This window comes from Lissotriton helveticus, chromosome 5_1, assembly GCF_964261635.1.
Source record: "Lissotriton helveticus chromosome 5_1, aLisHel1.1, whole genome shotgun sequence".
NCBI lineage: Eukaryota > Metazoa > Chordata > Amphibia > Caudata > Salamandridae > Lissotriton > Lissotriton helveticus.
The window spans coordinates 594,473,719-594,500,989 of record NC_136065.1 but is presented as its reverse complement, the minus strand read 5'-3'; the positions used below and the strand labels follow the sequence as shown (position 1 = coordinate 594,500,989).

The 27,271-nt window shown below is 44.2% G+C and overlaps 1 protein-coding gene across 2 annotated transcripts in view; it reads right to left on the bottom strand.

Annotated features, from left to right (window-relative positions):
- PLAC9 (placenta associated 9) overlaps positions 1–27,271 on the bottom strand; it is a 192,014-nt gene that overhangs the window by 37,515 nt on the left and 127,228 nt on the right. For both annotated transcript variants that reach the window (XM_078641020.1, XM_078641021.1), the window contains exon 2: positions 22,147–22,244. In XM_078641020.1, the coding sequence (XP_078497146.1) occupies positions 22,147–22,244 (98 nt within the window). The remainder of the gene's footprint in view (positions 1–22,146; positions 22,245–27,271) is intronic.

The window sequence follows — 27,271 nt, the reverse complement described above, 5'->3', positions numbered from 1 at the left end:
CTTATTTTCTGGATGGTTTTTCAACATTTTGTAAACATGCTATACCGTCCAGTATGGGGCGAGCGAGAGTGGGGCTCTTGCTTTTAGTAAACTTCAAGTTAACATATAAAGTCAAGTTAATGGATTCACACTCCTTAAATATTTTAGCTGTCGAACTAACAGCCAAGAATTTACCAACTCTGTTAGTGATTCATTTTTATAATTCTTTCACGAGGGATGACGATCTAGAGCACCTAAGGTCTCTCTCAACGTGTTTGACTGATTATGAGTCCACGGCTAACACACACTAGTACTAGGTGATTTTAATATTCATACCTGTCCAATTGGTTGTCTTTTAAAATTAGATGAGGAACAATCCCTGCAAGGGTTAACGCACTTTGAACATTCCGCTTCGGGGATTTTTCTAGAGAGTCTTTTATCTGACCATAATTTGATCTGCCCAACCCAGGGGTATGCGTCATCACCAATACCCACATATACTGGCCACGGCCATCATAGCACCATTGACTATATTTTAGTCTCTGGTTCTATGAGGGACCTTTTAGGTATACTTGAGGTAACAGATAATTGCCTAAGTGACCATTACCCATTGTCACTGAATCTTAATATTCATGCTAAGGGTAAAGTTAGCGTCTTGGCTCACTTAAGTAATAGTGATATTGTGCCAAAAGATCAAGCACGCCGATTAAGATGGGACTCAATCACCCCAGACATTTTTATGGAAACCCTAACTGGTGTCTGCTCAGTGGAGTTTGGCACCTGTATAGACCTCGAGACCGACCCCGTAACTGTTTTGGATGCTTTTGACCGTATTACCAAACAAGTGTCGGCCACTCTGACTATTCCCTATAAAACTAGGCCCTCAAAACTTAAAAAATGGTTTGATGACAACTGTACAAGAGCTCATAAAGCCCTCATGGATGTGCCTATGGGGATACCAAGGGGCAATGTTAGGATTAAGGAGGCAAGAAGGGCATACAAAGTTGTTGTAGGGAATACGAAGAAACAACTAAGAGATGGCCTGGGAGGAGCTTAGTCAAGCTAGTTTCCTTTCAAATAGCTCTAGGTTCTGGAGCATGGTGAACAGCCCTATCTTTGACGAGTCTTCTAATCTCGTCTCTGTCACATTGCTCCAGAAAAATGGGTACAACATTTTGGGAGTGTTTATGACGACGTCAGGTAAGGCTCCCCAGGTTGGTTACCGGACAGTGGGCCTGCCGCATCTCCTTTACATTCAACATAAGATTAAGTCATCAAGGCAATTAGGTCAACAGCAGGTGGAAAAGCACGGACCCTGACGGCGTCCCCGCAGATCTCTATAGAGCGGATCCTATTTTGTGGTCTAAAATCTTAACACAGGTTTTTAATGCAGCAGCTCAGGTTGGCTTTCCCCTGTCTTGGGCTAAAGCGGTTATTATCCCGATCTTTAAAAAAGGAGCCATAGATGACCCGACGTGTTATAGGCCAATATCTCTTTTGGACTCCGCAGCCAAAATTATGGGGAAAGTCGTCCTTGCCCGATTAACGGATTGGCGGGATCAAAATAACATCATTTCAGATCTCTAATATGGGTTCAGGCAGGGTAAAGGCACCGTGGGTCAATGTCTTAATCTCAATCTTATAATTGGAAAGTACACAGTCGCTAAGCGAGGGGACATGCATCTGGCATTTATGGATTTATCCTCTGCCTTTGATCTTGTAAATCGATCAAAGCTATGGGCGATGCTCCATGGAATTGGTTTAGATGCAGTTTTGGTCTCCTTCTTGGCGACAATGCATGAGAACACTATAACTTCTGTGCGTTCTAATAAAGATGGTAGCCTCACAGATTCTTGGCCAATCAAAAGAGGGGTAAGACAGGGGTGCATTTTGGCACCCCTGTTGTTCACCCTTTTATATTAACAATATTGGGGTGGCCTTAATTTCCAGTTGTAAAGACATCCCAAGGGCCGGCTCAAAATTAATCCCTGCTCTGCTTTACGCAGACGATGCGGTTTTGTTAGCAAGGACTTCAAGAGGGCTTCAAATTCTTTTAAATTGTTTTATTAATTTTATGGACTCTCTAGATCTGGTTACGAATTTTAAGAAGTCCCATTCTATGTCCATCGGCTCTGTTAGAGCAAGGAAGGCTAAGTTCTATTGTAAAAAAATTGAATTAACAAAGGTGCCCGCCTTCCCTTATTTGGGGGTGCTCTTTGATGACCGATGCTCGTGGGTTATCCAACGTACACATAAAAGAAATATTTTAGCCCGAGCCTCGGGAGCCATCATGGAGTTTGCAAAAAGAATTGGTTCAAAACCCCTTCCTGCTCTATTAAAAATATATAACGCAAAGTGCGTCCCAATGGCGACTTATGGGTGTGAGATATGGGGTTACCTGGAGACGGGTGATATTCAGGCGGTAGAAAATGTTTTTTTTCGTAAACTACTGTCACTAGCTGTCTCTACCCCTGTTTTTAATATTCATGAGGATCTCGGTGCTGGGTATATCTCAGACCAGATTGCGGTTGCTCCCATAATGTGATAGCTAAGAACCTGGGCCCAATCGCCACCTAATTTATTTATTTATTTATTTAAATTTATATAACAGCGTGAAGCTACCCCAAGGGGTTTCCCGGCGCTGACAGAGGAAGCAGGATGAGAAAAAAGAAAAGAAAGAGACTATTGGTTGAAAAGCCAAGTTTTTATAGATCTGCGGAAAGATAAAAGATCAGATTGTAAACGAAGAGGCAATGGAAGCGAATTCCAGAGAGTAGGGCCGAGATAAGAAAAAGAACGCCCTCCCATACGAGACAATTTAATTCTCGGGACTTGGAATTTCGCTTGAATAGAGGATCTGAGTGTGCGGTGAGGGACATAAGGGGTGGCAAGCTGTTGTACATAGTTGGGAGCCTTGGATTTAAATCAGCTGATAATTCAAGACTGCATCACACTAGACAAGGGCTTAGATATACCCTGGATTAAGATTAATACCTGTTCACGGGCAGTGTTAATGATAAAGATATCTCGGGTAGTGCGGTTGCGGTGTGATGCGGAAGTTTACACTGAATAGTGCTTTACGCGGTTGCGGGTTAAAAAAATATCAATAAAAAAGTGCACCAAAACCGTGTCCCCTCGGGTGCAGCACATTTTCAATCCGCCTGGTGGTTTCAGAGCTTGTTTTTGCCCTCAATACTCTCGTCCTATTATCGCTTGCGCGATTAATAGGACGGGACCTAAAAACAATCTATGCTCTCATTAAATCTGATCTTGATCATTTTTGCAATTTGTCGTTCTCTCCCAAAAAACTAATTAGGTCTCGATAACAGGATCTCTTAAAGAGTGGGGCATAAATATACAGTGCACTCCAAGCAAGGAACTTAACCTCTAGGAATAACTAGCCTGAAGATTTGATATTTCAATACTGTTGATTAATAGCCCAAGGTTCTTTCCTGATGCTCCACCTTTTTCATCGCCCAGACTTTGTTGAACAACCCAACAACCACTCATTGCTCTTGATCAAGTTGAGTGGGAAAGTAGGTGTATTTTTGAGCAAATGTTGTACAAATGTTGGACTTCCTCAAACATGGTCAAAATGCTTTATGATCTAACTAGTGTACAAACAAGAAATTAAACATATTTTTTGCTATCTAGATCAGCGGCGGCTAGCATCTAGGAAGAGTGGGGATGCAGGCAATTGGGTGGTGGGTGGGTACATGCAAGCAAGGTGAGTGTAAATAAAAAGAAACAAGCATTGGCAAAGCCAATAGGTCTCGCTTTTGTGACCTTATAAGTATTTAGTTATGCAGCACAATATCCTTGGTGCAACAACATCAATTGTTGCATGGCTAAACACTTATAAAGTCCCAAAGGCGAGACCTATTGGCTATGCCAATGTTTCTTGCTACATTTTTAGTAACCTTTGGACCGTTTGAGCCAAAAATAAAATGTCTTTTTTGTTAAAATCTGAAGATTATGTGGCAGATGATGGATTATGTGGCAAATGCGGCAAATCAATAATTATACAAAAATCTGTTCCTCGAATTTGAATTTACCTTGAAAAAACAAAGACAAGTGTTGCTGCTCAGAAGAAGGCTCTTTGTAAAGCTGAACAGTTATTTGTCGATTGCTTATTGATATATTTGGTTGTTAAACTGGTACTAATGAGGTGCAACCAATGCCCAGACAGTTACCAAGTTAAAAAAATGTGGAAATAATGAATACTGTTATGAAATGTGCAGCATTATGCTGCATAATTTGCCTTTTATTGCAGCGTGATTTACTCAATCTGCTGCATAATTTCACCCTCTCCTGCCGCATAATGCCAGTGGCCCTGGGCATACATAACGGACCACTCATGTGCTCATGGGCAAGGTACACAAATTCTGGATAGTCTGTGAAAAATACGAACAGGTGGTCGCCCTAGATGCTGTGTACATGTCTCCTTAAATTAGTTTGCCATGTAGAATACTTCACTTTTCATGTGTTTTCCGCGCTGACCCAATAGATCACTTTCAGGAAGATTAGTTGTTTTTGTCAGGACCCGTGAGATCGATGTTGAACAGGGTACTAGTGGTTATTACGCTTGCCAACAAGCAGGCATCAGTTTCTATCTCGCTTATGGAGTGCCTTAACCATGTGATTTGGTGAGGAGTGAATGATGAAAGAAACTGAAACTTTGATATCTATTCAAACACGGCCGCAGGGGAAGCATTTGTTGGAGAGCGGTCTCGAGGCTGATGGCTTAAAGGTGTCTGTAAGGTATAATGTTCTTTATATTATATGTTTGTTAGGTCTGAAAAACTTTAATACTGCACTTAATGCGCGAAACACCTGGGAAATGCCGGTTCACCCACATTCCCATTCTAAGGATGAGGGAAATGCCTCTCATAATGTTTACCAGCGCGCAGTTAACTTACATTCCAACACGGATGTGGCGTAACAGCTTGAGTTGCCGGTTTTGGAGCTGGGGAACCCGGTTAGAATCTCTGTGTCAACTCATTATGTTGTGATTCTGGGTAAATCGCTCAATCATCAAGAAATCTCCCCGTGCCTACAAAAACATGAATCTGTCCTCGTGTAATGTAATTGGGGGTCATGTAAAGCGCTCCAGTACCTTCGGGTCGAGTTTGTGCTATAGAAAACTGAAATGCTGGTGAGGAAAGAGTAAGAAGGTTCTCAAAATGGTTATTCAATTGAAGGAGCGTGAAAAGGCGACGTTCTGATAAAGTTAGAACGCAATTAAAGAACAGAGTTTGTCATACAGAGTTGAAAGTAAATGTGGGATGGATAAGGCAAGAGTGACACAAATAGAAACTCCTCACTAAAGTACTCACATTGCTTCCAAAAGTAAAGGAACACCGCTCCAAGGGGATAACAAGCATTGGCCACGCGCGTGTGTGTGTGCGCGCATGCAGGGAGGGGGCGAAGGGAGGGGGTAGTGAGAGCAGGGAGCAGGGGGTGGAGGAGCATGCAAATGTAAGTGATTTGTGGACTGGAGAACAAGCTGTAGCCCGGTAACTAACGAGGAGGGAGGGGGAGAAAAGAGGGGGTAGTGAGAGCAGAGAGTACGCTCTGCTGACGAGAGAGGAAAGTCAGATGGCGCCCTTGCTCGTAAGCACGCGCTGGCGCGCGTAATCGCAAGCTCAAGGCCAGGCCATGGGGGCATTTTCTGAAGCTCACTTACTAAAAGTCTCGCCAGAGCAGCGCATGCACTGGCTCATGCGAGACCTAAAAATAACAAATTACTTTGCTCGCTGCACAACTCGGACTACCTCCTCGTGCTGCGTTCTGCTCTGTCTCCTCAATTCCCCTGACCAATACTGGCACTGCTCTCATGCTGGTAACCAGCATGAGAGCAGTGCCAGGATTGGATGGATCGGGCTGGCTGGACGCTCCTTCAGGCCTGTAGGCCTGTGCTTGTTCTCTATCCAGCTGTCTAATACAGCTGATTGGAGAGCTTAAACGTGTGCATGTCACTTTGGCCGGCTCAATACAGCCTGCCTACAGCCTGACAATGTCACTTTGGAGCATCGAGCCAGCCACTGCTCCTGTCCTCTTCAGCCAATCGGCAACAGAGCACATGCCCTGCATGTCTCGGGGCTCAGTGCAGGCTGGTTGCTGCAGCTCGCACAACAGTAATAAATGAAATGGCAATGAAAGCTTTTCATTGCCATTTTATGTTTTTCTCCACTGGTCCAGCGGGCGAGGTGATAACACTCCCCCACGCTTGTGCAGAAATGGATGCTGATCTAGATTAGACAAAATCTGGTCTCTCTGTGACCAAGAGCTAGTTTGTGAAGCCAGGGCAAGAACACCCAACTTGAATTTTGGATAGAGATTATGAATCCGATTTGGCGAATAGAAGTAAAAATATAATCTTCTGTGAACACCTCTTGAATACTGAAATATTTCAGCAACTGCAGGCTGTAACTGACTTGATCATCTAAGTTATCCTGGACCCTTTCTCAGTAAACTGTTTCTCCTTTTCCTTTTGCCCTGATTCCAAATTCTAACTGGTTCATTGCCATAGTGATTAGCATACAATTCCTATGCAGCAGATAGTACATAGCATTACCATTTGATGGCTTAGCCTCCTTCTGAGCAAGGACACTCTAGACCACTTCCTGCTAAACACCTACCAATAAATTAAATCTAACTCTTGATCCGACGAGAACATGTTTCTTTTCCACTATGTCATCTACACATTTTAGGACTCGTTATCCGCTTACAGTTCTAGGGAGTCAAATTAATGTTCAAGAATCCCATTCTGCCAGAGATGGGCAATGACATGTCTCTAGTACAGCATATATTGTCTCTAGGTTGTGCTATTTCTCTAGCTTTGTACACCTTTAAAGTTGCAACCACATGTTCTTTCCTTTTTTTGGGCACCAAAGTTGTTATGGCTAATGACTTGTGCAATCGCTGGGACTCTCTGAAAAGTGGCAAACACTTCATGGTGAACAGTATCCTAGTCTACAAATTTATGAGCAACAGCTCCCTGATGGCCACAAGTTATGACATACCTTTTTATTTTTTTATTTTTTTATTTTAAAACATTTTTATTAATTTCAAAACACACAAATAACTTTGCAAGGAACAAAGAGAAACAAGGCGGCGTCATTACAATACAGAGTTGCATCATGTGGGGGGGGAGTGGGAAAAGTCTACAATTATTCATACAATATCTGTGGCTAGAAATCTCGAAGGGGGGGGGGGCAGTGGGATCAACAGCAGTCCAATACATAACATCAAGTGGAGGAATCAGTGGGTCATGGGGATGCGGATGCAATATCCAATTCTGGGAGAGGGGGGGAACATATATCACCACGGTAAGAGTTCCATTGAGTCCATATCTTCCCCCATTTACGGGGCGTACCTCGAGAAATATACACAGTTTTTTCCCTGAACATGCACCAATCCATGTTTTGTTTCCATTGCCGAATCCCAGGCGGTCTCTGAGCACCCCATAGTTGGGCAATATCCCTCTTGGCGATCATGGTGCCCAGGGTCACCCATCGAAGCTGCAATACATTGTAGTCATTTGGCTCCCACACATTCAGCAAGCATCTCCTAGCCTCCGGCATCAGCCGCACACCCGTGACCTCACTCATCACTTCATGTACACGAGTCCAAAATCGCACTATCTCAGGACACTCCCAAATTATATGCAGGAATGTGCCCACGAGACCGCAGCCACGCCGGCACAGCCCATCCACAGAAAAGCCCATGTGTACCAAGCGAGGTCCAGTCACATACACTCTATGAAGGATTTTGAGCTGCACAAATCTGAGGCGTGCCGGGATGGCCACCTCTTTGGGGGAGGAGATCGCCGCCTGCCAATCCTCGTCGTCGAGCTCTAATCCATCGCTAGTCCAAGTCTCTCTAAGGTGACACAAGAGATCGGACCTGGAGTTTATCAATTTTTTATAAATGAGCGAAATCGTACTGTCCGGGACGTGTCCGTCTAGTATTCTATCCTCGAGCGGGGATGCTTCCGGTATGTCTGTGCCCGAGGGGAAGACAGAGAGGACCGCGTGGCGGATCTGGCAATAGCGAAAAAATTCGCGATCGCCCAGATCGTATTCAGTTTTCAGTTCGTCAAACGTCTTCAGTCTCCCCCTGGCCCATACATCATTCACCTTACAAATACCTATCAAGTCCCATCTATCAAATCCCTTCGACTGCCAAAGAGACCCAAGTCTGTCGGAAGCATACAGTGGAGTGGCGCGAGTCAATTTATCAGTCCAGCCTAGCGCCATTGAAGCATGGCGCCATACCTGGATGACCGTCCTGGTGGGACCCGTTACATTTTGAGGAGTGAGTCTGGAGTAAAGAGTTCTGTAGTAGTCACCACCAGGCAATAGCCACTTGTCCATTTCGAAGGCTGGATTTGGCGAAGAGCCGTACATACAGTGATTTATCGCCCCTAATTGAGACGCCCAATAATAACGACGGATATCAGGTAGAGCAATACCACCATCATACCACGGGAGGGTCATTTTAGCAATAGCAATACGAGATCTTCCCCCCCACACCAATTGCCTCTGCAAGCTCTCAATCTCACGAAAATATTTAGTTCGTACTATGTCAAGTGTATTCTGTAATGCGTAGAGGAAACGGGGCAGCGACATCATTTTGAACAATGCCGCTCTTCCCAGGGGGGAGAGAGGCAGTTTACCCCAAGCAATAACATCTGTCCGGAGGCGTTGAAGAGGGGGCAGCAGGTTTTGGTCAAAACGCAGCTCAGGCTTCAGAGTGATAAAAATGCCTAGATATTTAAATCCATCTTGCGCGACCGCGATGGGACAGCCACGAGGCAGAAGAGGAGTGTCTACCGATAGGACATATATACAGGAATTCGACCAGTTAATGACAAGACCCGAGTTCTTACGAAAAGACGTCAAGACATCAAACAGTACAATGAGGGACTTTCGAGGAGACGTTAGATACAGCAGAATATCATCCGCATAGAGAGACACGCGGTCCTCAAGCTCCGAATTCCATCTAATGCCCCTCAGGGACGGTTCCCACCTCAATCAGGCTGCCAGTGGTTCCAAGGCGAGAGCAAACAGGAGAGGGGACAAAGTGCAGCCCTGTCGCGTACCCCTGCCAAGTGCAAAGGGAGCAGAGACATGACCATTAACAACCACTTGAGCCAAGGGATCAGTGTAAAGCAACTTGACCCACTTAATGAACTCCGGACCGAAACCAAATTTGGCAAGAACTGCCCACAAATACGGCCATTCTATTGTATCAAACGCCATAGTGGAGTCCAGAGACGCCAAAATGGCGGGCTCATGTAGCGTCCCAGCTCGCGCTAGGACGCCATGCAAACGTCGAAGGTTAAGCGCCGTGTTGCGGTGCGGTATAAAGCCGGATTGATCCGGGTGAACCAAGTCTCCTATGACAGTGGCCAATCGCGTAGCTAGTAGTTTGGCCAGGATCTTAGGTTCGGCGTTGATCAGCGAGATAGGTCTAAAGGAGGCACAACAATCTCGAGGTTTTCCATCCTTGTGGATGACGACTATAGAGGCCAGTCTTTGGTCAGGGGGGAGGGAACCCACCTTCAAAGATTCGAGAAACATCAAGCGCAAGTGTGGGGCCAGCGTATCTGGGCGAAGTTTGTAGAGCTCAATAGGAAGTCCATTTGGGCCCGACGCCTTGCCAGATCGGACCGAGCGAATGGCAGCAGCAATCTCCTCCACAGTAGGCGGCGCATCCAGAGCGCCTCTATCAATATCAGACAAACGGGGAAGCGCAATATCCCGTAATAGCAAATGGGAGTCCTGTTCAGATCTGTCAGACACTGGGGAGTATACTTCCCGGAAGTACTCGGCAAAGCATGTAACAATATCAACAGGGTCAGTGTATCTCTCCCCATTCTCAGCAACAATCACAGGCACAACCCGACTTGCATTCTCCCTTTTATCCAGCCAAGCAAGCAGCTTACCAGCTTTGTCACCTATATCATACAGGCATCCCTGCTGCTGCCTGCCCATTTCCTTAGCGGCATCCGTGACTAGAGCCCTATATTCATATTGTTTCAACTCCAGCAAATGTAGCCCCTCCGTGGTGACCCCAGATTCCAAGTCCTTCTCCAGAGCAGCGACCTCACCCTCAATACGAACCACCTCAGCACGGGTAGCCCACTTAACGCTGCCGATCAAAGAAAGGGCCTGGCCACGAATTACAGTTTTGTAAGCCTCCCATAGCAAAATTGGGGAGGAAACAGAACCTACATTCTCCACAAAATAATGATCGTGTGTTTTAACCAGCTCGGCCCTAACCTTAGGATCCCGGAGATACCAGGGGTTGATCGGAGCCACGCGGCCCGCCGAACCTCGTTGTGCATCCACCACCAACCAAAGCGGAGAGTGGTCTGAGATACCCCTCGCAAGGTGTTTTACTTCCCGTATGGCGGAGGCTTGGGATGATGGAATAAGAATATGGTCCAATCTCGAGAGACTACCATGGGCACCAGAATGGAAAGTATATTGCGACTGCCCCGGGTGAAGCAAGCGCCAGCAATCAGTTAGCCCCAGAGTTTCCAGAAAGTCACTCAACCAGGACTGGGCCCTCGGTAGTTCCCGGGGAGGGTGACGATCACGCATCCCAGAAACCATGGAATTAAAGTCACCACCAACCACAAGCAAACCCTCGGGGAATCCCAGGATAACTCCACTCAGATCGGCGAATGTGGTGGCTTGGAGGCCCGGGGGCACGTATACAGAAAGCAAAACCACAACCTTCCCCTCCCAACGCCCAACAATGGCGGCATATCTTCCCTTATCGTCAATCATGACATCATCAATGGCCAAGGGGAGGGAAGTCCGAACCAAAATGCCCGCCCCTCTGGATCCCGAGGTGAAACCTGAGTGCGCCACAAGACGATAGCCACGCCTATTTAGAGCATAGCACTTGTTGCCGAGCAAATGCGTCTCCTGTAGTAAGACAACATCAGGAGACAAACGTTTCAGTAACTGCAACACTACACCCCTCTTGATCCTATCCCCCAACCCGTTTACATTCCAACACAGTATTCGGAGTCCTCTACCCCCCATCCCTGTAGTCAGCCCCACCCCCGCTCCACACTCTAAGCAACATCCAAAAACAGGAGTTTGTCTTGTCTTCGCCTTGCAAGTAACAATAAAACTCAAACCGAAACCCCCCTTTCCCCAAACATGCCCTAACCGTGTCACCCCCCACCCCTGCGGAAGACTAAAAAGCCCCATAAACTTGCAGTGTGCCTGTCGCCCTACCACCCAACTAGTCTACGAAAAGAAACCCAGGAGGAGAAGGACCCACTCACCCCCCCACCCACCCCCAAAGGACCAAATACTTGCAAACGATAGTGTCACGGCAGTAGCCACAGCTCAAAGTCAACTATAAAGGAGCGGGGGCCGATACCGTTCTCTATTCCTGTTCCATCAGGCCTCCCTCCGCTCGATCCGATTGTCCAGGGCCCTCAGAATGTTCTCGTTCCGTATGTATCGAATCCAGCCAGTCACTCACCATCCCAGGATGGTCGAAGAAGAAAGTTCGATCATTATGTACCACACGCAGGCGGGCCGGGAAGAGCATAGCATACTTCATGGATCTGTCTCTCAGCCTCTTCTTAACCCCTTGAAGCCCCAGTCTCTGTTTCTGGACCTGTTGAGTAAAGTCCGGATAAAAGCTGACTGTAGAGTTCTCGAAGGCGATGGGACCAGATTGTCTCGATGCCTGCAGGATAGCGTCTCTGTCGCGGAAATTAAAAATCCTTGCAATGATGGGAAGTGGATTAGCACCTGTTTTAGGCGGGCCCCCAGGGATCCTGTGTGCACGCTCGACAGCAAAAAACTTGCTAAGACCCTTGGGTGCCAAGTGGTTCAGTACCATGTCTTCCACCAATAGGTCCGTCGAGGTAGCATGCGATGTTTCCGGAACACCAATCAAGTGGATATTATTTCGTCTGGCACGGCTTTCAAAATCCTCCAGACGCCCGGAGAAATAGTCATTAGCTTTCCGCAGGTTCCCGACCTCAGCTTGTAAGTCAGAGACGTCGGTAACAAGGCTAGAAGTCGTAAGATCAAGGGATTTGACCTTTTCATTCGTCTTCGCCAGGTCTGCCCTAATCAAGTTGACATCTATGGAGACAGTGTCCAATTTGAGGGTCAAGGCCTCATATTGTTGCCCCAGTGTAGCCTTCATTCCAGAAATGGCGCCCATAACATCCCGTACGAGAGCTCCTCTTCAATCGAGGGTCCATCCGGAACCATGGTCGAAGGTTTAGACACTGCACCCAGTGATCCTTTAGTAAGGGTATACCTGTCCATAACATTCGATTGTACAGCACTTCCTCGAACACCCGGCTTGGACTTGCGTTTCTCAACCTCTGGCTTGGTGGCCATCTTAGATCCCAGACCCCGGAGGGTCGCTTGATGTCGGGTAAAAATGGTTACTGTAGAGGCATCGGCAACACCAAGGAGGATAGAATAGATGCCTGTCTCAAAACTGGAGGCGACAATAGTCTGGCGTCGAACGTTAAGTGGCCATCAAGGAAGGGCAATCAGGCCCTGCCGCACAGCAGGCAAAGTCAATCAGGTCTCCGGGCAAGAATCGAAACCGAAAGTGACTGCCGAGCCCAGATGAATCCTGTGAGCCGTTGTTGTTCAATTACTGGCCAGCTGGCAGAGATAACATAGCCCGGGGCATCACCGTGGAGCAGGCCTGAGAAATTCGAAGGTCCGTAGCACCGGTCCCCAAAGTCCAAAACAATTTTCGAAGACGGATAAGTGATCAGCCGGGCTTCGCCATGAACAGCCCGTCGTCCAAACCAGGATAAAATACAGGATAATCGGTGGAGGTGGCGAGGGTCCGGGAGCCCTGTGCTCACGCGACCATCTTGGGTGCGCGCGAAGCTCCTCCCCATGACATACCTTTATGGTATGTTTTTTTGGAGGTATTTCTTGGGCATGTAGAAGAAGAACTCTATCATCAGCCGGCCAAAGAACCACAGCCCTTTCGACAACCAAGGGACATACGTTTGAGTTGCCTTTCTTTGTGTGAAGCGACACGTGTACCTCATGTGTTACAAGAAAAAGATCACTGTGTTTTTGTCCGCTTTCCGAATCTAACAGAGGGCCCAGGCGTGTGATGTAGTGTTAGTGGAGCCCCTGGACATTCACTTTGATGTGCCAATACAATTGAATAAATTCTTGAGGTCTGTGTAAGCCACAACAAGGGGTGAATTATCTACCAGGTGTGCTGTTCACTCAACCCCTCCAGGATCACACAAGCTTGCCTGTGCTGTGAAGGAGGCAACCTTTACTCCATTAATTCTGTAAGCTCGTTAGGTCACTCTGTGAAACTTCTTTGTCATAGTGCATATTACCAATGTGCCAGATTATTCATTGGAACAGACCCTCTCTCTTTCATTGATTTTTTTTGTGGATTTTCTATATTGGTTGTATTGGTGCACTGAATGGGACAGTATTTGTGTTCTGATAAACCCTTTGCCTTTTTTACAAGGCGGTGTAAAGCCACTTTAACGCCGCTTTGTGAATAAGGCCCCCTATCATGCAGCACTTAGCATGAAAGCGGCTGGCAATGGGTGTTGCAGTTGGTGTTCCGCCGCAATACCCATTGCTTTTTGATGCTGCCCCCTAGTTACCAGGGCGGCGCAAATATGGGGCAGCGGCAACATTAAGATCAACAAAATCCTCATCTTAACATGGCGAAGCGAGGAGAAATAATTAATTTCTCCTTATGTTTGCAGTTTCTATGTGTGATGCATTGTGCAGCACATATAGAAACAGAAAATCGCCTTTACAGTTTGTTAATGTGCAGGAAGGTGTCCCTTCCTGCACATAAACAATCATTACAAAAATGACGAGTTTCAACTTCTATGTGTACTGCACAATGCAGCACACATAGGAGTAACAAATCGCCATAATGGATTGTTTATGTGCAGGAAGGGGCACCTTCCTACACATAAACAATCATTACCCTCTACGCAGGCACCCTTGTACTATGGAACAAGGGGGCTTGTGTTGGTGCTAGGCAGCTAAATTTAGGCCCAGTGATAGGAGAAACACAGAGATGCCCTGCATTCTTGTGAATATGGCGCATCCTTGCGTTTTCAGAATTGCGGAGCGCGGTGTTAGCAGTCTTAGCTTAATGCCACGCTCCGCCATTCTCTTTTAAATATGCCCCAAAGTTTCAAACACCTGACTCAACCTTATTGCTGATAGCCAAGGGCCATATCTCTTTCCATTATGGTAAGGGATTTAGCTTTATCTAGCAGGCCTTCTGCTATGGATGTGGTCCTACCCCTTACAGTCACAGTTTCCTGCTCAATAGAGTAGGGGGGACTAATTTAGCCAAGGATGGACATGGACCAGGACCATTAATAGTGGTGAAATTGTCTCACCATTTACTTCCTGGCTCCACACACCACAGCTGCCTTATTGGTGTTGGAAACATTTAAGATTATCTAACAGGACACCACTGTGTCAATTTTAGTGAAAGCCTTGTGTAAAGATGCTTAGATGCGTAGGGGCAGATTTACAAGCCCCTTGCGCCACTTTTGCGTCATTTTTAACATGGAAAAGTGACGCAAAAGTGGTGCAAGGGGCTTGAATATATGCCCCTCAGTTTAAAAAAAATCTCACTGCAACTAATTTTTATGAATTGCTTTAAGGCCTCAATCAACTGTGCAACGTTTTGTCACCTGCTTTGTTGGCTTCGGCTATCTTGGCATAGATAGTTTGATTCTCGTGATATTGAGTATCATACCGGGTTTGTTCTTATGACATTCCTTAGAGGAACCTTTTCATGATCAACAACAAAGGCTCCAGTTCAGTACTAGATATGTTCCAAGTGAGGTAGGTCTAATAGCATGTGAGGTGTTACCAATGATGTCTGGCTTGATTGACTGAGATAATTGGCTACATTCTGAAAGTTCATCTGTTTTGGTTAACTAGTATGCCGACTATAAACCACGCTTTAACCCAAAAATATCCTTTCGTTTTCTAAATAGAGTGTAAAGTCCACCTGGGCTTTGCCTTTTACACACTTGAGGTCAGGGGATGTACACTTTCTTCAACTGACCTATGCAGATTTAGAAAACTAGGGGAGCAATCTATGGGGCATTGGACTGCCATTGCACCCTATGCCTCCCTGAAATACAAAGTGATGGAAAGGGGACAGAGTGTTTGTTGGAGTACTAGCCTTGCTGATTTAGGGCGAGACTCATCCAGTACCTAATTCTAATTGACTATGATTTCTCTGCTAACTGTGGAATGATGAAATTGAAGGATTCCATTAATTTCGATGATCTTATCCCCATTTCACCTGTGGTATAGTATAGAGAGCACACAATGTGTGTTAAAAAAAGAGTACCACCAGCATTGCTACAGCTGCTTAGTCTTGATTCCGCCTCATGCCATTTTCCCCACTATCCTAAACTTTCTGCCTCTTCATCCTACTCTTGCAGTTTCTTTTTTCATATCCTCTTTCTACCTATGTCACTATTTTCATATCATTCATTTCCCATTTCGTTCTTTCTTTTCTGAATTTCTTTGTCTTGCTCTGGGTCAAAGACCGATCATAAAAAATAAAAACTGGTCCCAAAATGAGTGTTGGTGCCCGTCATCTGGAACCACCTTCATAAATTAAGCAACGGTTATAGAGAATTTATTAAGCAGAAAGTTCCACTCACGTGGGCCCATTGTGCTGTAGAGAAAAAAGAAACAGTATATTAACAGTATAAACTGTGCAGATGGGTTTCCCATCATCCATCTGTACAGGAAGGGACATCACTTCCTGCCTTCTCACTACTTCAATCAACTTGCTAGGGCATCTCATCGCCAGGGCGTTCCTAGCAAAAGGAGGACACAGCCAAGGGCACTGCCTCTTTGGGTTTGGTAGGCCCGGGAAGGGCCCTGGGCCGGAACCTCTGTCCCACTGAAACCTACAAGGTAAGATATAATCATTTGTTTCACCCAGCACCCCATACTGTCAATTTCCAAAATAACACCCAGACATAGGCGACCCAAATAATCTCTTAGCACACAGACTCAACCTCCTACATATCCCACTAACTACCACACCCTCTTAAACTACAGAACACACATGCTCATTAACACTAGCTCTACGGTGCTCCATGCACCAGACATTGCAATCCTTATTACCTTTCACAAGCTTGCTGTTTTCTTCATCACAGAAACTTGGTTCACCCCCACTCCCTCGCATCCCCCCCCCCCCCCCCCGGTTACAGCATTCATGCATTCATCCTGTGGTCAGCACACATAAAATGGGAGGAGGCCCGCTGTCATCAATAAGTTCTTTTGAGGCTGCATCCTATGCATGCAAGTAACACTCAACTTCAAGGAACTGCAGACATGTCATTTCCCACCTTCAACAACTGAGACTGCCAACTTCCATCTCATCTAAAGGCCTCCTGGTCATAACAAGCACTTTACTGATGAATTATCAGATCTTTCCACCACCTCGTCCATCCAACATGCCACGCTGCTCTGTTAGGTGACTTCAACCTCCCAAATAAGGCAAGCTCAAAAAACACAAAAGCCACCATCCTTTACCTCATCAGTGCAGTCAGTGTGATACAGCATGACATACAAGCAACACGCTCCAAAGGCCAATTCTTTAACCTTGTCTTTTCAAAATCACCAACAATCCAATGCAAGCCACCAATACCCCTGGGCTCAACTGACCACTTTGCCATCTCTAGCTCCATACTCAGCATCTAACCAGAAACCAAGGTTAACCTAAAAGAAAAGACCAAACCTCCAGATCCTTCAAACTCTTCCAAATAGACAACTCAATGCTCGACTTCATCTCTCACCATAGCAACACAACACTGAGAAATAACTTCAACATTGTGAACATCCACACCCCAATTAAGATATGCAAGTGCATCCAAAGCCGACAGCAACCTGGTACTCTAAAGACCTTGATGGCAATAAATAATCCAGCTGCAAACAGGAAAGAAATTGGAAAATAAACAGAACTCTAGAGGACCTCATATTCTCTAGCTTTTTTAATTAAAACAACTTTACCAGAACAGGAAAAATAAACACAGACCTAACCACACTCTTCAACATATGAAATGCAAGATAATACAGACAAAACACAAAGAGATGATGGACGGAGCGCTGAAACCAGTGTGTACAAGGTTAAGGACACAAAAGAAACCAGATTCAAAATGTTGACGCCCGACCTCATTCCTAATGAGAAACATGGAGCTTGCTGGCTCCTTGATTATTTTTTTTATATAGTTTTATTGGCAATTATTTTATTTTCCATTTGCAAAACTGAACATGTTTTATCACAATTTGCATATCTAGGACACTGTAATTACATATCACAGTACTATACAAAAATTTGAAATCTAAAGACCTGGCTGTTGTATAATGGTACTAATCAGAATTATTCTGACAACAGATGTGAATACAACAGAGAGCAAGTCTGGGTGCAGGCAATGAAAGTCCTTTGCAATTAAGAAGTGCTGTATGTTTTGACTGCTAACAACTGCAGTGAACAGAACCAGGAAAGGAGGAATCCTGCACTTGCTCAATATGACTGGGGGAGTGTTGTGAGAGTTGCAGCCCCAAAGGGCATTGCCGGGGTCCCATAGGTTGTCTGTATACACTGGTAGGGCATCAGCCACCAGTAGTACCTGTGCCATAGCATGGGGAAGGAAAAAGCAAACACAAGGAGATGATGGACGGAGTGCTGAAACTTTTCAGACACTCACCCCAGTCACAAATCTGGGTTGAATCCATCATCGTTCTTTAGCTCATTTCGCCACCTCAGTTTAGACCCAGTTATATGCAAATCAGTCTTGACCTTGTGCCTCATGGGAACAGTCCAGCCTGAACTGCCAAGCCAGGTCTTCCCTGAACCAGAAACAAGCCTTCTGCGACTAGTTTCGGGGGAACACACCTCATCAGCCAGGCTAGCTTGATTCAAGTGGCAAAAGGAACAAGGGACCCACATCTTGGCTTAGCCTGCCAACTTAGGGCGAACAAAGCAAACACAAGGAGAGGATGGACGGAGTGCTTAAACTTTTCAGACACTCACCCCCAGGTCTCGGTTTAATCCATTATTGTTCTTTAGCTCCCATCGCCAACTCAGTTAAGACCCAGCTATATGCAAATCAGTCTTGACCCTGTGCCTCATGGGAACAGTCCATCCCGAACCGCCAAGCCAGGTCTTCCCTGCCATAGCATGGGGAAGGGGCAGAGGGGGGATCAGCAGGAATCCCCAAGAGGCGTGGTCCTCATCCTTTCCACTTTCACAGAGCGACTTCAAAAGTGCATCCCCGGTATCAGCAATTGGGTATTTACGGAGACATTTCACCTCTCCACCTGCGCCTATGCCTTTATGGATAACACCCATGCTGAGACAACCGTGATCAGTCGTTCCGCCAAGAAAAGGGACAAGTCCACAAATCATGCCACAGCTTTGTCTTCCTTAGCTCGATGACTGAGACCCAGAATACTCACCTCCCATGTGTAGTCCAAAGTGGTGCCCATGCATGCTGAGTTTTCTGGGAAAGAACATGTCTATTTTGGTGCTTAGTGAACCAAAATCTGCAAGGCATGTTATATTGTATTTCAAATAAAGTTATACAAACATATGAGGTTATATGCCATACATTTTGCGCAGGTGGTTGGAAAACACCAACCTACTCCTACTCAGGGTCTTAATTGTCCAAGGTATACGAAGCAGGTCCTGGTGACTGCAGAAATCTCAGAAGTCAGATTAATCTTGAGTTCAATCAAATGCCTGCAGGCGACCTGGCCATAGGTTGATGTGCAATTGGTGTGGACTACTTTTTTGCAATCAGGATTTCAGATTTTGCACAGTTGAGCTTTAAGCAGCTGTAGGATCAACACCTAATGGCAGAAAGTGCTAGAACTGGGAATCTCACGCCTCTTTTTTTTTAATCGGATAACAATACTAGTTCCACCAGAGGTCTTAGATAGAAATTAAGCTGGGCAGTGGTAGATGGTCGAAGCCTAGGGCACACCCCAATTAACCGATTTGATGAAGAATAAAAAGGAAACAGGAAACAGGCTGAAGTCTATTAGCAAGAAAAGATGCAATCCCAACTAGATCAACCTCCTGAACTACCGGTATTCATTTTGTGGAACATGAGGCCAAATGTTGAGTGGTGCAGCTGCATCCGGAAAGAATGACATGGGGACTTCTCTGTTGGTTAATCGGCTAAATGATCCAGGGCTCTTACCAGATGACAAAGAAAATACCCACCTAGGTATTCCTGAGGCTCACCTCATTAATGCATAAATATACAAAAGGCAACAAGAAAGATATTTCTATTGTTCTTTTTAAAACAATCAATAAAGAATTGTTGTGCACTGCCGTCATCCTACCATGTTATTTTAGAGAGATGGCAAATGCTTGACAACCTAATTTCTGACATGAACGGGAGACTGATATTGAATGAATGACGAATGGCTCTCTAAACGAGAAACTGATGTTGGGCGAATGTTTTAATGAATGAAAACCTAATGAGAGATTGATGCAGGGCGGATAGATGCGCACATGAAAGATGGATGCTAAATTAATGTTTTGATTCATGGATAATTGGAAGAGAAATGGATGGTGGTTAAATGAATGAGAGATGGCTGTTGCCTTTAAAAGAATTGATCATTAAATGAGAGATGGCTGAATGTTTAGACAAATGGATATGTGCTAGGATCGGTGTCCCTGAGCTATGGGAATTTCCGGAGTCAGCCTGCCCGGCCTATGCCAGGGCTGACCTGGTAAAAGGTACAGGTCCCATAATTTGATGATCCTTCATGCCAGCACGACAGCTGGCAGATTGACAACTCAATTCCTCGATATAAAAGCAGAGTACAAGAAAGAGGAATTCCTTGATATGATTTACCCTGCCCAAGCGAGAAAGTTGTATCTTCAATTAACCACTTGAACGCTATGGGGATTTTTCCCCTGTGCTGTAAATACAGGAACACCATTATTCATGACGAGCTGGGCTCGTCATCAGTGTAGCAGGAGGCTACTGCATGACGAGCCCAGCTCGTCATGAGCGTGGAAGGGGTTAAGAATGGGCAGTCTACCATTAAGGTCATTGACCAGTAAATGGGATGCAACAAAAGCACCGAGTGCCCGGCGTGTGGACACCCGCTGGAAAACGAAAGTCATGTATTCTTTTTTTGTCCGGCATATGTGCTGTCACGCACTCGATGGGTAAAACCTATTTGCACGAATCTGGGAATTCGCAATTGCGAATATGCGCTCAGAGTACTAAAGTATGATACCCACCCCCCTGTTGTATTTGCCGTTTCCCGTTTCTTACATGGTATTTGGATTAAACGTAGAACATTTATAATGACCTGAACTAGACTAAAGGTTTCCACAGAAGTCTTGAATCGCTTTGATAACTTTTTGGATGGTTTAATTCTATTTTTAACCCATGATTGTTTTTGTTGTAAATAGGTGTATATATATGAAATGTGTTTTTTATGCCATTTTATGTATTATTCAAAAATGGATTTTAATGTTCTCTCGTTTGTTTTAACATGTACTTTTATGGCCCACAGTGGTCGAAATAAAGTTGTCAATGATGATGATGATATGTAAAAGCGTAATGAAGGACTGCAACAGCATCTGCCGCTACAAAGTCTTGCCTGGTTTAGAGTCTAGCCAAAGGGTTACTCTGTTCCCCTTTTTGATAATCAGAACAGTTTAAATGTAATGAAACAACTCCATGACAAACATGAGGGATATCCCATCTACCTTATTACTATAGCCTTATAGCACGCCGTAGCGGGCTATATCGGCCATTAAAGGCCCGCTCCAGTGTTAAAGTCCCGAGCCGAAAACGAGGGCCTTGAACAAGGGAGCAGGACTTTAATGGCCGGTATAGCCCAGCTATGGAGGGCTATAAGCCTATTAGAACATTCTGCCACGAAGAATGTTCTAACAAATAAAACAAAGGCCTGTCGGAGCCTGAGGGGATTGAAATCCCCTCGGGCTCTGAGAGGCCTTTGGTTCAAACAACATTGAAATGTTGCTTAGCTGGCTTTTACTGGTCCTTAGAAGAATGGAGCACTCTATTGTATCCAATGGAGTGCTCCACATTTCAATGTTCTAATAATGCATTATGTCCTGCAGCACTTGTAATAAGGTGGACGAGATATCCGGAACGTTTGTGAGTAACCCATTGCCAAACTCTAAACCAAGCCCTAAATCAAGACACATTCAAATTTGTATCCTTAGTTAAAAAGTTGTTGCCTAAGATTATCATTTTCCAACTACATAGATTCTGTATGAGTGCTTCTTGCGGATCACAATGAGAAGGGCACTTAGTACACACCACCTCTGTTCCTGCAGCTGTGTATAAAAACATGAATTGCAGTGGAAGGAAAGGAAAGAAAATCTAGAGCCGAGGGGCTTAAATAAGCAAGTAGCACCTTTCTACTGTGGCATTCGAATACTACCTCTGTCACAGAAACAGCATATCCAGCACCATCCTAGTCCACAGGTCACATGCCTAAGATTGGCCGTTCTAGACAACTGCACACCCACGGATTTGACCTCACTGCGATTTCTTCAGAGGAACTAACTAAGGAGCATATTATCAAGAACTGCGTTAACAATTATTGCCTGTTTAGTGGCAGAAAACTGCTGCTAAAGCGGCGATAATGGGCTTGATAATATGCCCTTGTGAATTCCCATAGAAGCCCATGTTCTGCTGTGAACATGGGCTTCTATTGCAATTATCCAGGGCATATTATCAAGCCCATTATCGCCGCTTTAGCAGCAGTTTTCTGCCGCTAAACCGGCGATAATTGTAACGCTGTTCTTGATAATATGCCCCTAAATTTGGAGCATAAGGCCAGTTGGATTGCTCGAACACACTGAACTACTCTCAGTCCACTCATATGTTTCCATTTTTTGAGCATGGTCAGACCATCGTTTTGAAAGTTAGCATTGCTTGTAAAAAAACTAAGAATAATAAGCCACATAAATAAATAAATAAATCTCGCTGTTGGGCTTCAATCTGAATGGCATGAGGTTCCAAACATGTGTAGTAGCAGTAGCATATGGGAGCAGGTAAAGGCATCTTTGTGCTCCACCTGTGGATAATATTACTTAACTATGAACTATTACCTCCTCAACAGAATCTATGCGACGGTGAAGAGTCCTGTGTTCATTGCACCAGTTGCTTCTCGCCATGTTCTCAGGCCGACCAACGACAGGCTCTGCATCTGCCGAAAGCAAACAATAGATTACTACAGAGAGCACATTGTCATGTCCCTAACACAGAGTTTAATTGCTAGCTGGCTGTGCCTTTTCTAAACTTGGACAACAAGGTGGTTTTCACTCCTACTGAAAATCAGATTAAGTAACATTTAATTGTTCTTCATAATGAACAAATAAATATGGCTGCTTATGTTGAGAGAGTCTCTCTAACACAAACGCACTCTCTCACTACCCTCTTCACCCTCCCCCATCAAAGTCTTTAGTACTGCTCTGTGGCATAGCTCATCTAAAATACTTAGGGCCTCATTTATGAGGTTTCTGCCATAGGGCAGAGCAGCAGGCCTTACTGCTGGGCTTCCCTATGGAAAAGAAAAGGGCAGGAATGCACCATATCTATCAGATAGGGCTCATTCCTGTCCTTTTCCCCAGAGCACAATGGGCTGCTGTGCGCCAATGCAGACACCTTAGCACCATGGTGCAAGTGTGCCTGCCTGCATTGTGGGGACGAATATTTTTGGGCAGGAAGGGAGCCTTCCTTCACAAAAAAATGACAAGAGGCGTTTTCCTCTTTTTATGTGGGCAGCAGAATGCAGTACACATAGAAAGAAGAAAAACGAGGAGACAATGATATTTCTAATCATTGTGCCTCCCTTACGCCTCCCCTGGGGAGGAGTACGTTTTTGGCGCTGTCTCAAACTTACGATTTCTCATAAATCTGGGTCAGTGTCAAAAAGTCGTGGATGTTGCTGGGAATGCCCCTAGGGACACCATTGAATGCCCATTTCACACAGTTTTCTGCGTGAAAGGGGCACATGTTTATAAGGCCATGAAAAGCCACGTAATGTGGCTTTACATAACCTTATAAATAACCACTGGAACGTCCTAAAGTGATGTTTCGGTGGCGCAATAGTGCTGGTAGGGCCTCATAAATGAGGCCCTTAGGGGTTTATTTACAAGGCCCTTGCGCCGCCTGTACATCACTTTTTCCCATGTTAAAAGGGACGCACCAGTGGCACAGGGGCTTGTAAATAAGCCCCTTAATATGGTGATAGTACAAGCCTTCTATTAGCAACCTGACTCAGACCCTAGCCTCTGAAAGCACATAAGAACGATGTAATCCAACCTTTTCTTCGCTTTGATTTTCCCAACCATCATCTTAAAAAACACACACACACCCGGATTATGACTAGAGGGTCACATTCAAATCCCTGCACAAACAGACATTTACAAAAGGACCACACATTAGAATTGTGCAATATTAATAAATCACTAGTTTATTTTGATCATATTGTGGTTATAAAAACAATATAGATTTCACAAAACCTTTAAAATCTAAGTCATAGACAAAGTCTTGTTTTAAAAAACAAACACAGTTGAGGGGATACATTCAATTAAAAAGTTAAAATACAAACTTGTCGCAAAATTCACGACGGCTGTGAGAAAACATGAAATCCAAAAAATATTACAGAGACAATCTAACATCAGTAGAGATAAAAATGCTGGTCGACAATTTCTCAACTATGATTTCATCAAAATCAGGCACAAATATTTCTTTCTCTGAGCCTAGTAAAACTTGCCCAAAAAACCAATAAAGCATTATTGACTATCTAGATACTTGGTGACAAGGGCTACCTGATGGAGAGACCTCAGGAGAGAAACATGTAGGAAAGTTCATAAAAACCATTAGGAAACAGAGTTTAAATCTCTTCAAAAGTACTCACTTTGGTCGAGAATACGCCCACCCCAAATACTCTTTTAATTCCAAAGCATTAGTTATGGGAATGATAGTCCTCACTGTAGATTTGTCCCTTTGCTGGGACAGCCTTGCGCTCTATAAATCGCATAACATAACATTTCATCATTTCATTTGTTGCCCTCTCATAAGTTAAAAAAAAAATTAAGTCAATTACTAGACTTGACTAAAAAGTCTCGATAATAGCTATACATTGCTGCAGAGCTGGGGTGTGTTTAAAGGATTATGTGTGTGCACGTACCATGGGATCAGCTTTGCAATAGGTAAAGCAGGCACATCTTTGAGAATGAGTCTGGTAAAAGTTGTTCATTGGTCAGAAGGCAGCAATAACCGCAGTGCTAAGGGTCCATCGCTGGTAGTATCTGCCACAAAAAGGACTGTTCTGCAATAAATATTGCACCACCCCGTTTTACTGTGACAGATTACGCAAACTAAAAAATAATGACATTTATTAATGTAAAAAGCCCAATAAAAAGGCAAAACATAGAGATTCTTTTACTATAAATAGAGAATCTCATGCTATGCCTTATTTGCAAGGTTTAATAGGTGATTGCAAGTGTAGCTTATAAATAACTCACCCCAGGCCCAATTGTCTTGGTATTACTCACTGCAGTAAATATCACCCCAATCGCCACCCGCATAATCAGGCCCAATGATTACCATTTGCAGTCACCAGGGTCCTGATTCTCAAAATCATTTGTGTGTAAACATGTAGGTGCACAGTGCACCCCCCTAAAATAGGGAGTTCTCATAAATGAATTTGCTCACATGGAAAATTCTGCAAGCCTGGTAACATTTCCACTTGAGGAAATTTGCTCACAGTTTTGGGTATTGGGTGTTTCAAGGTGGGAAGCACTGGAAAAAGGTAATGAACATCCATAAATGTACATCTTTGTAGGTGAGAATTTACAAACAGCTTACAGCAGACTTCACACCCTGAAAAGGATAGTAGTTGTATTCCTACAGGAATAAATGTGTTCTTAGTTTGGAACTGAGGAAAAATAAAATCAAAACTGATGATAGATTAGAGGAATGGGTTTCCCCACAGGAAAAAATATTTTCCCTGGTTCAAAACAAAAGAGTACAACTGTATTTCAACATAACATTTCTGAATGCAAAAATAAACACATGTATATTTCCGTATGCGGGAATATTTATGGGTCTGAGTACTTGAGAAACTCTGCAACTGTTGAAGTTTCCCTGAAATAAACCTGCTTTTCAATTTTGAGAATTTACGGAACATAGAGGGATATTTATGAGCCTCTTGTGCAAATCACAAAATCATATTTATGTCGTCACGCAAAGCCACTTTGCTTAGCTTTGAATGGCCTCATAGATATGGAGAGACGCAAGGCAGCGCAAATCACTGTGTTGCCTTACTCTGCAGTAGAGAGGTGTTCCAACGGTGCTGCGGAAGGTGTTCCCACGCAACACCCGTGGATTTTGACACTTCCTCAGATATACAAAACCTTGTAAACCTGGGGATGTGCCAAAACCTTACATCTCCCCAGGTAGGCGAAACAAGGAGAAATAACTGTATTTCTCCTTGGTTTGTCCTCTTTCCATGTGTGCTGCATTCTGAAGCACACATAGAAAGGAAAAACCCTCTAACAACATGGTTAGGTGCCTGCACTGGCGCTAGACTGTCGAAACAGTGCCAGTGCTGGGGAAAGGACAGGAATGCATCGTATTAGATAAATGCAGTGCCTTCCTACCCTTTTACTTTGACGTAGGACAGCACAGCAAGGTGACTTGCTGTGCTGTCCTACGCCAAATCCCCATAAATGAGGCTCATAGTTTTCATCTCACACAGTAATAAGGCCACAAGAGGGCACTGTGGCTCTATGGCTATCTTATTCAAAATGCACCATTTGACAACACAGACACTATAAAGGAACCTACATATCGTAACAATTTTGCAACCTAAAATACTTTTTAATATAATAAGGCAACTTTCGGGATCAGAGAATGCCCGGTGGGAGACATCAATCATCTGCAGGAACTCAAATAGACCCTACTAATGATTGCAACTAATTATTTGATCTACAACAAAGAAATTGGAGTACTTGTGTATTTGTGTATTTTTGTTTATTGTTTCAATTAATTAAAATTGTTAACAAAAGAAAAAAGGCTGGTTGGAGAACACTCCATCCAGACACTTTTTGAGCATAAATAAAACATGATCATTTCATTTAACGGAGCTGTTAGTAATATATAAGACGTAATCATTTCTTTAAAACATTCTGGTAGTTACTAATTTAAGAAAAAAGAAAAGAAAAGGGAACCGCAAGTTTAAAACTACAGTTTGTCTCTAGTCTTTGACTGAGTCATTATGTAATAGTTCTTTCACCTTATGGGCAAATTTCGCTAATCTTGCTAGTTCCATTGGGATCTCCAGCTTAAAGAGAAGTTTCATGGTACCTAAACAGGTGCCTATCCTATATTTTAAAAACAAGGGTTTCAGTAAAGTGCGACGTGCATAATTCAAACGGTGACATATACAGACCATGTGGGCCATGGATTCCTCATACTGGTGACACAATCTTGTAATTGTAATTGCATGGAATTGTTTCCTTGATAGCCTAAATCCACTCTCAATGAATACCGATAATCAATAACCACTAGATTACCAACTACCCTTGGGTTACAGACCGTGGCTACTCTCACACCTTAGAACACAGTTACACTGGTGTGCACCTTCAAAATGTACAGAGTGGGAGGCATGCCTAGTATCTCAGGGAGTAACACCAGTAAGAGAGGGTTCCCCAGGAGCTTATGGATACACAACAAAGATCTGTGTGTAATCTGATAGTAAAATGTTTGAATTATCATGAAATGGCAAGAAACCTGCAGATAACACTCTTCCACATTTTTTTCATCCATGCCCTCCTTATTTGTCACTGTTTTCTATCATTCTCTTTCTCCTTCTCCCTCCCATTTCTTCCTCTCTCTTGCTTTCGGTCAACGTCTGATGAAAAATATGTACCTGTCCCTAACAAGCTTTGGGCAAGCCAATAGGTCTTGCCTTCATAAAGGAGTGCCCAGATGTTGAATTTGCTAATATTTGACAGTAAAGTATTGTTTAAAAAAAAGTTTAAAAAATGTTCAAAATACTGGAGGGAAAGCACACTTTTATGGCATCGCAAAACTGTACGTTGAATTGAATGTTTCGTATCTTTATCAATGGTATTTTTTATTTTTTAAATACTTTTCACTTAGGAAACTGAACATATTTTAAAAAGACCAAGGAAGTGTTAGAATGTAAAGGGAAATGTTTAA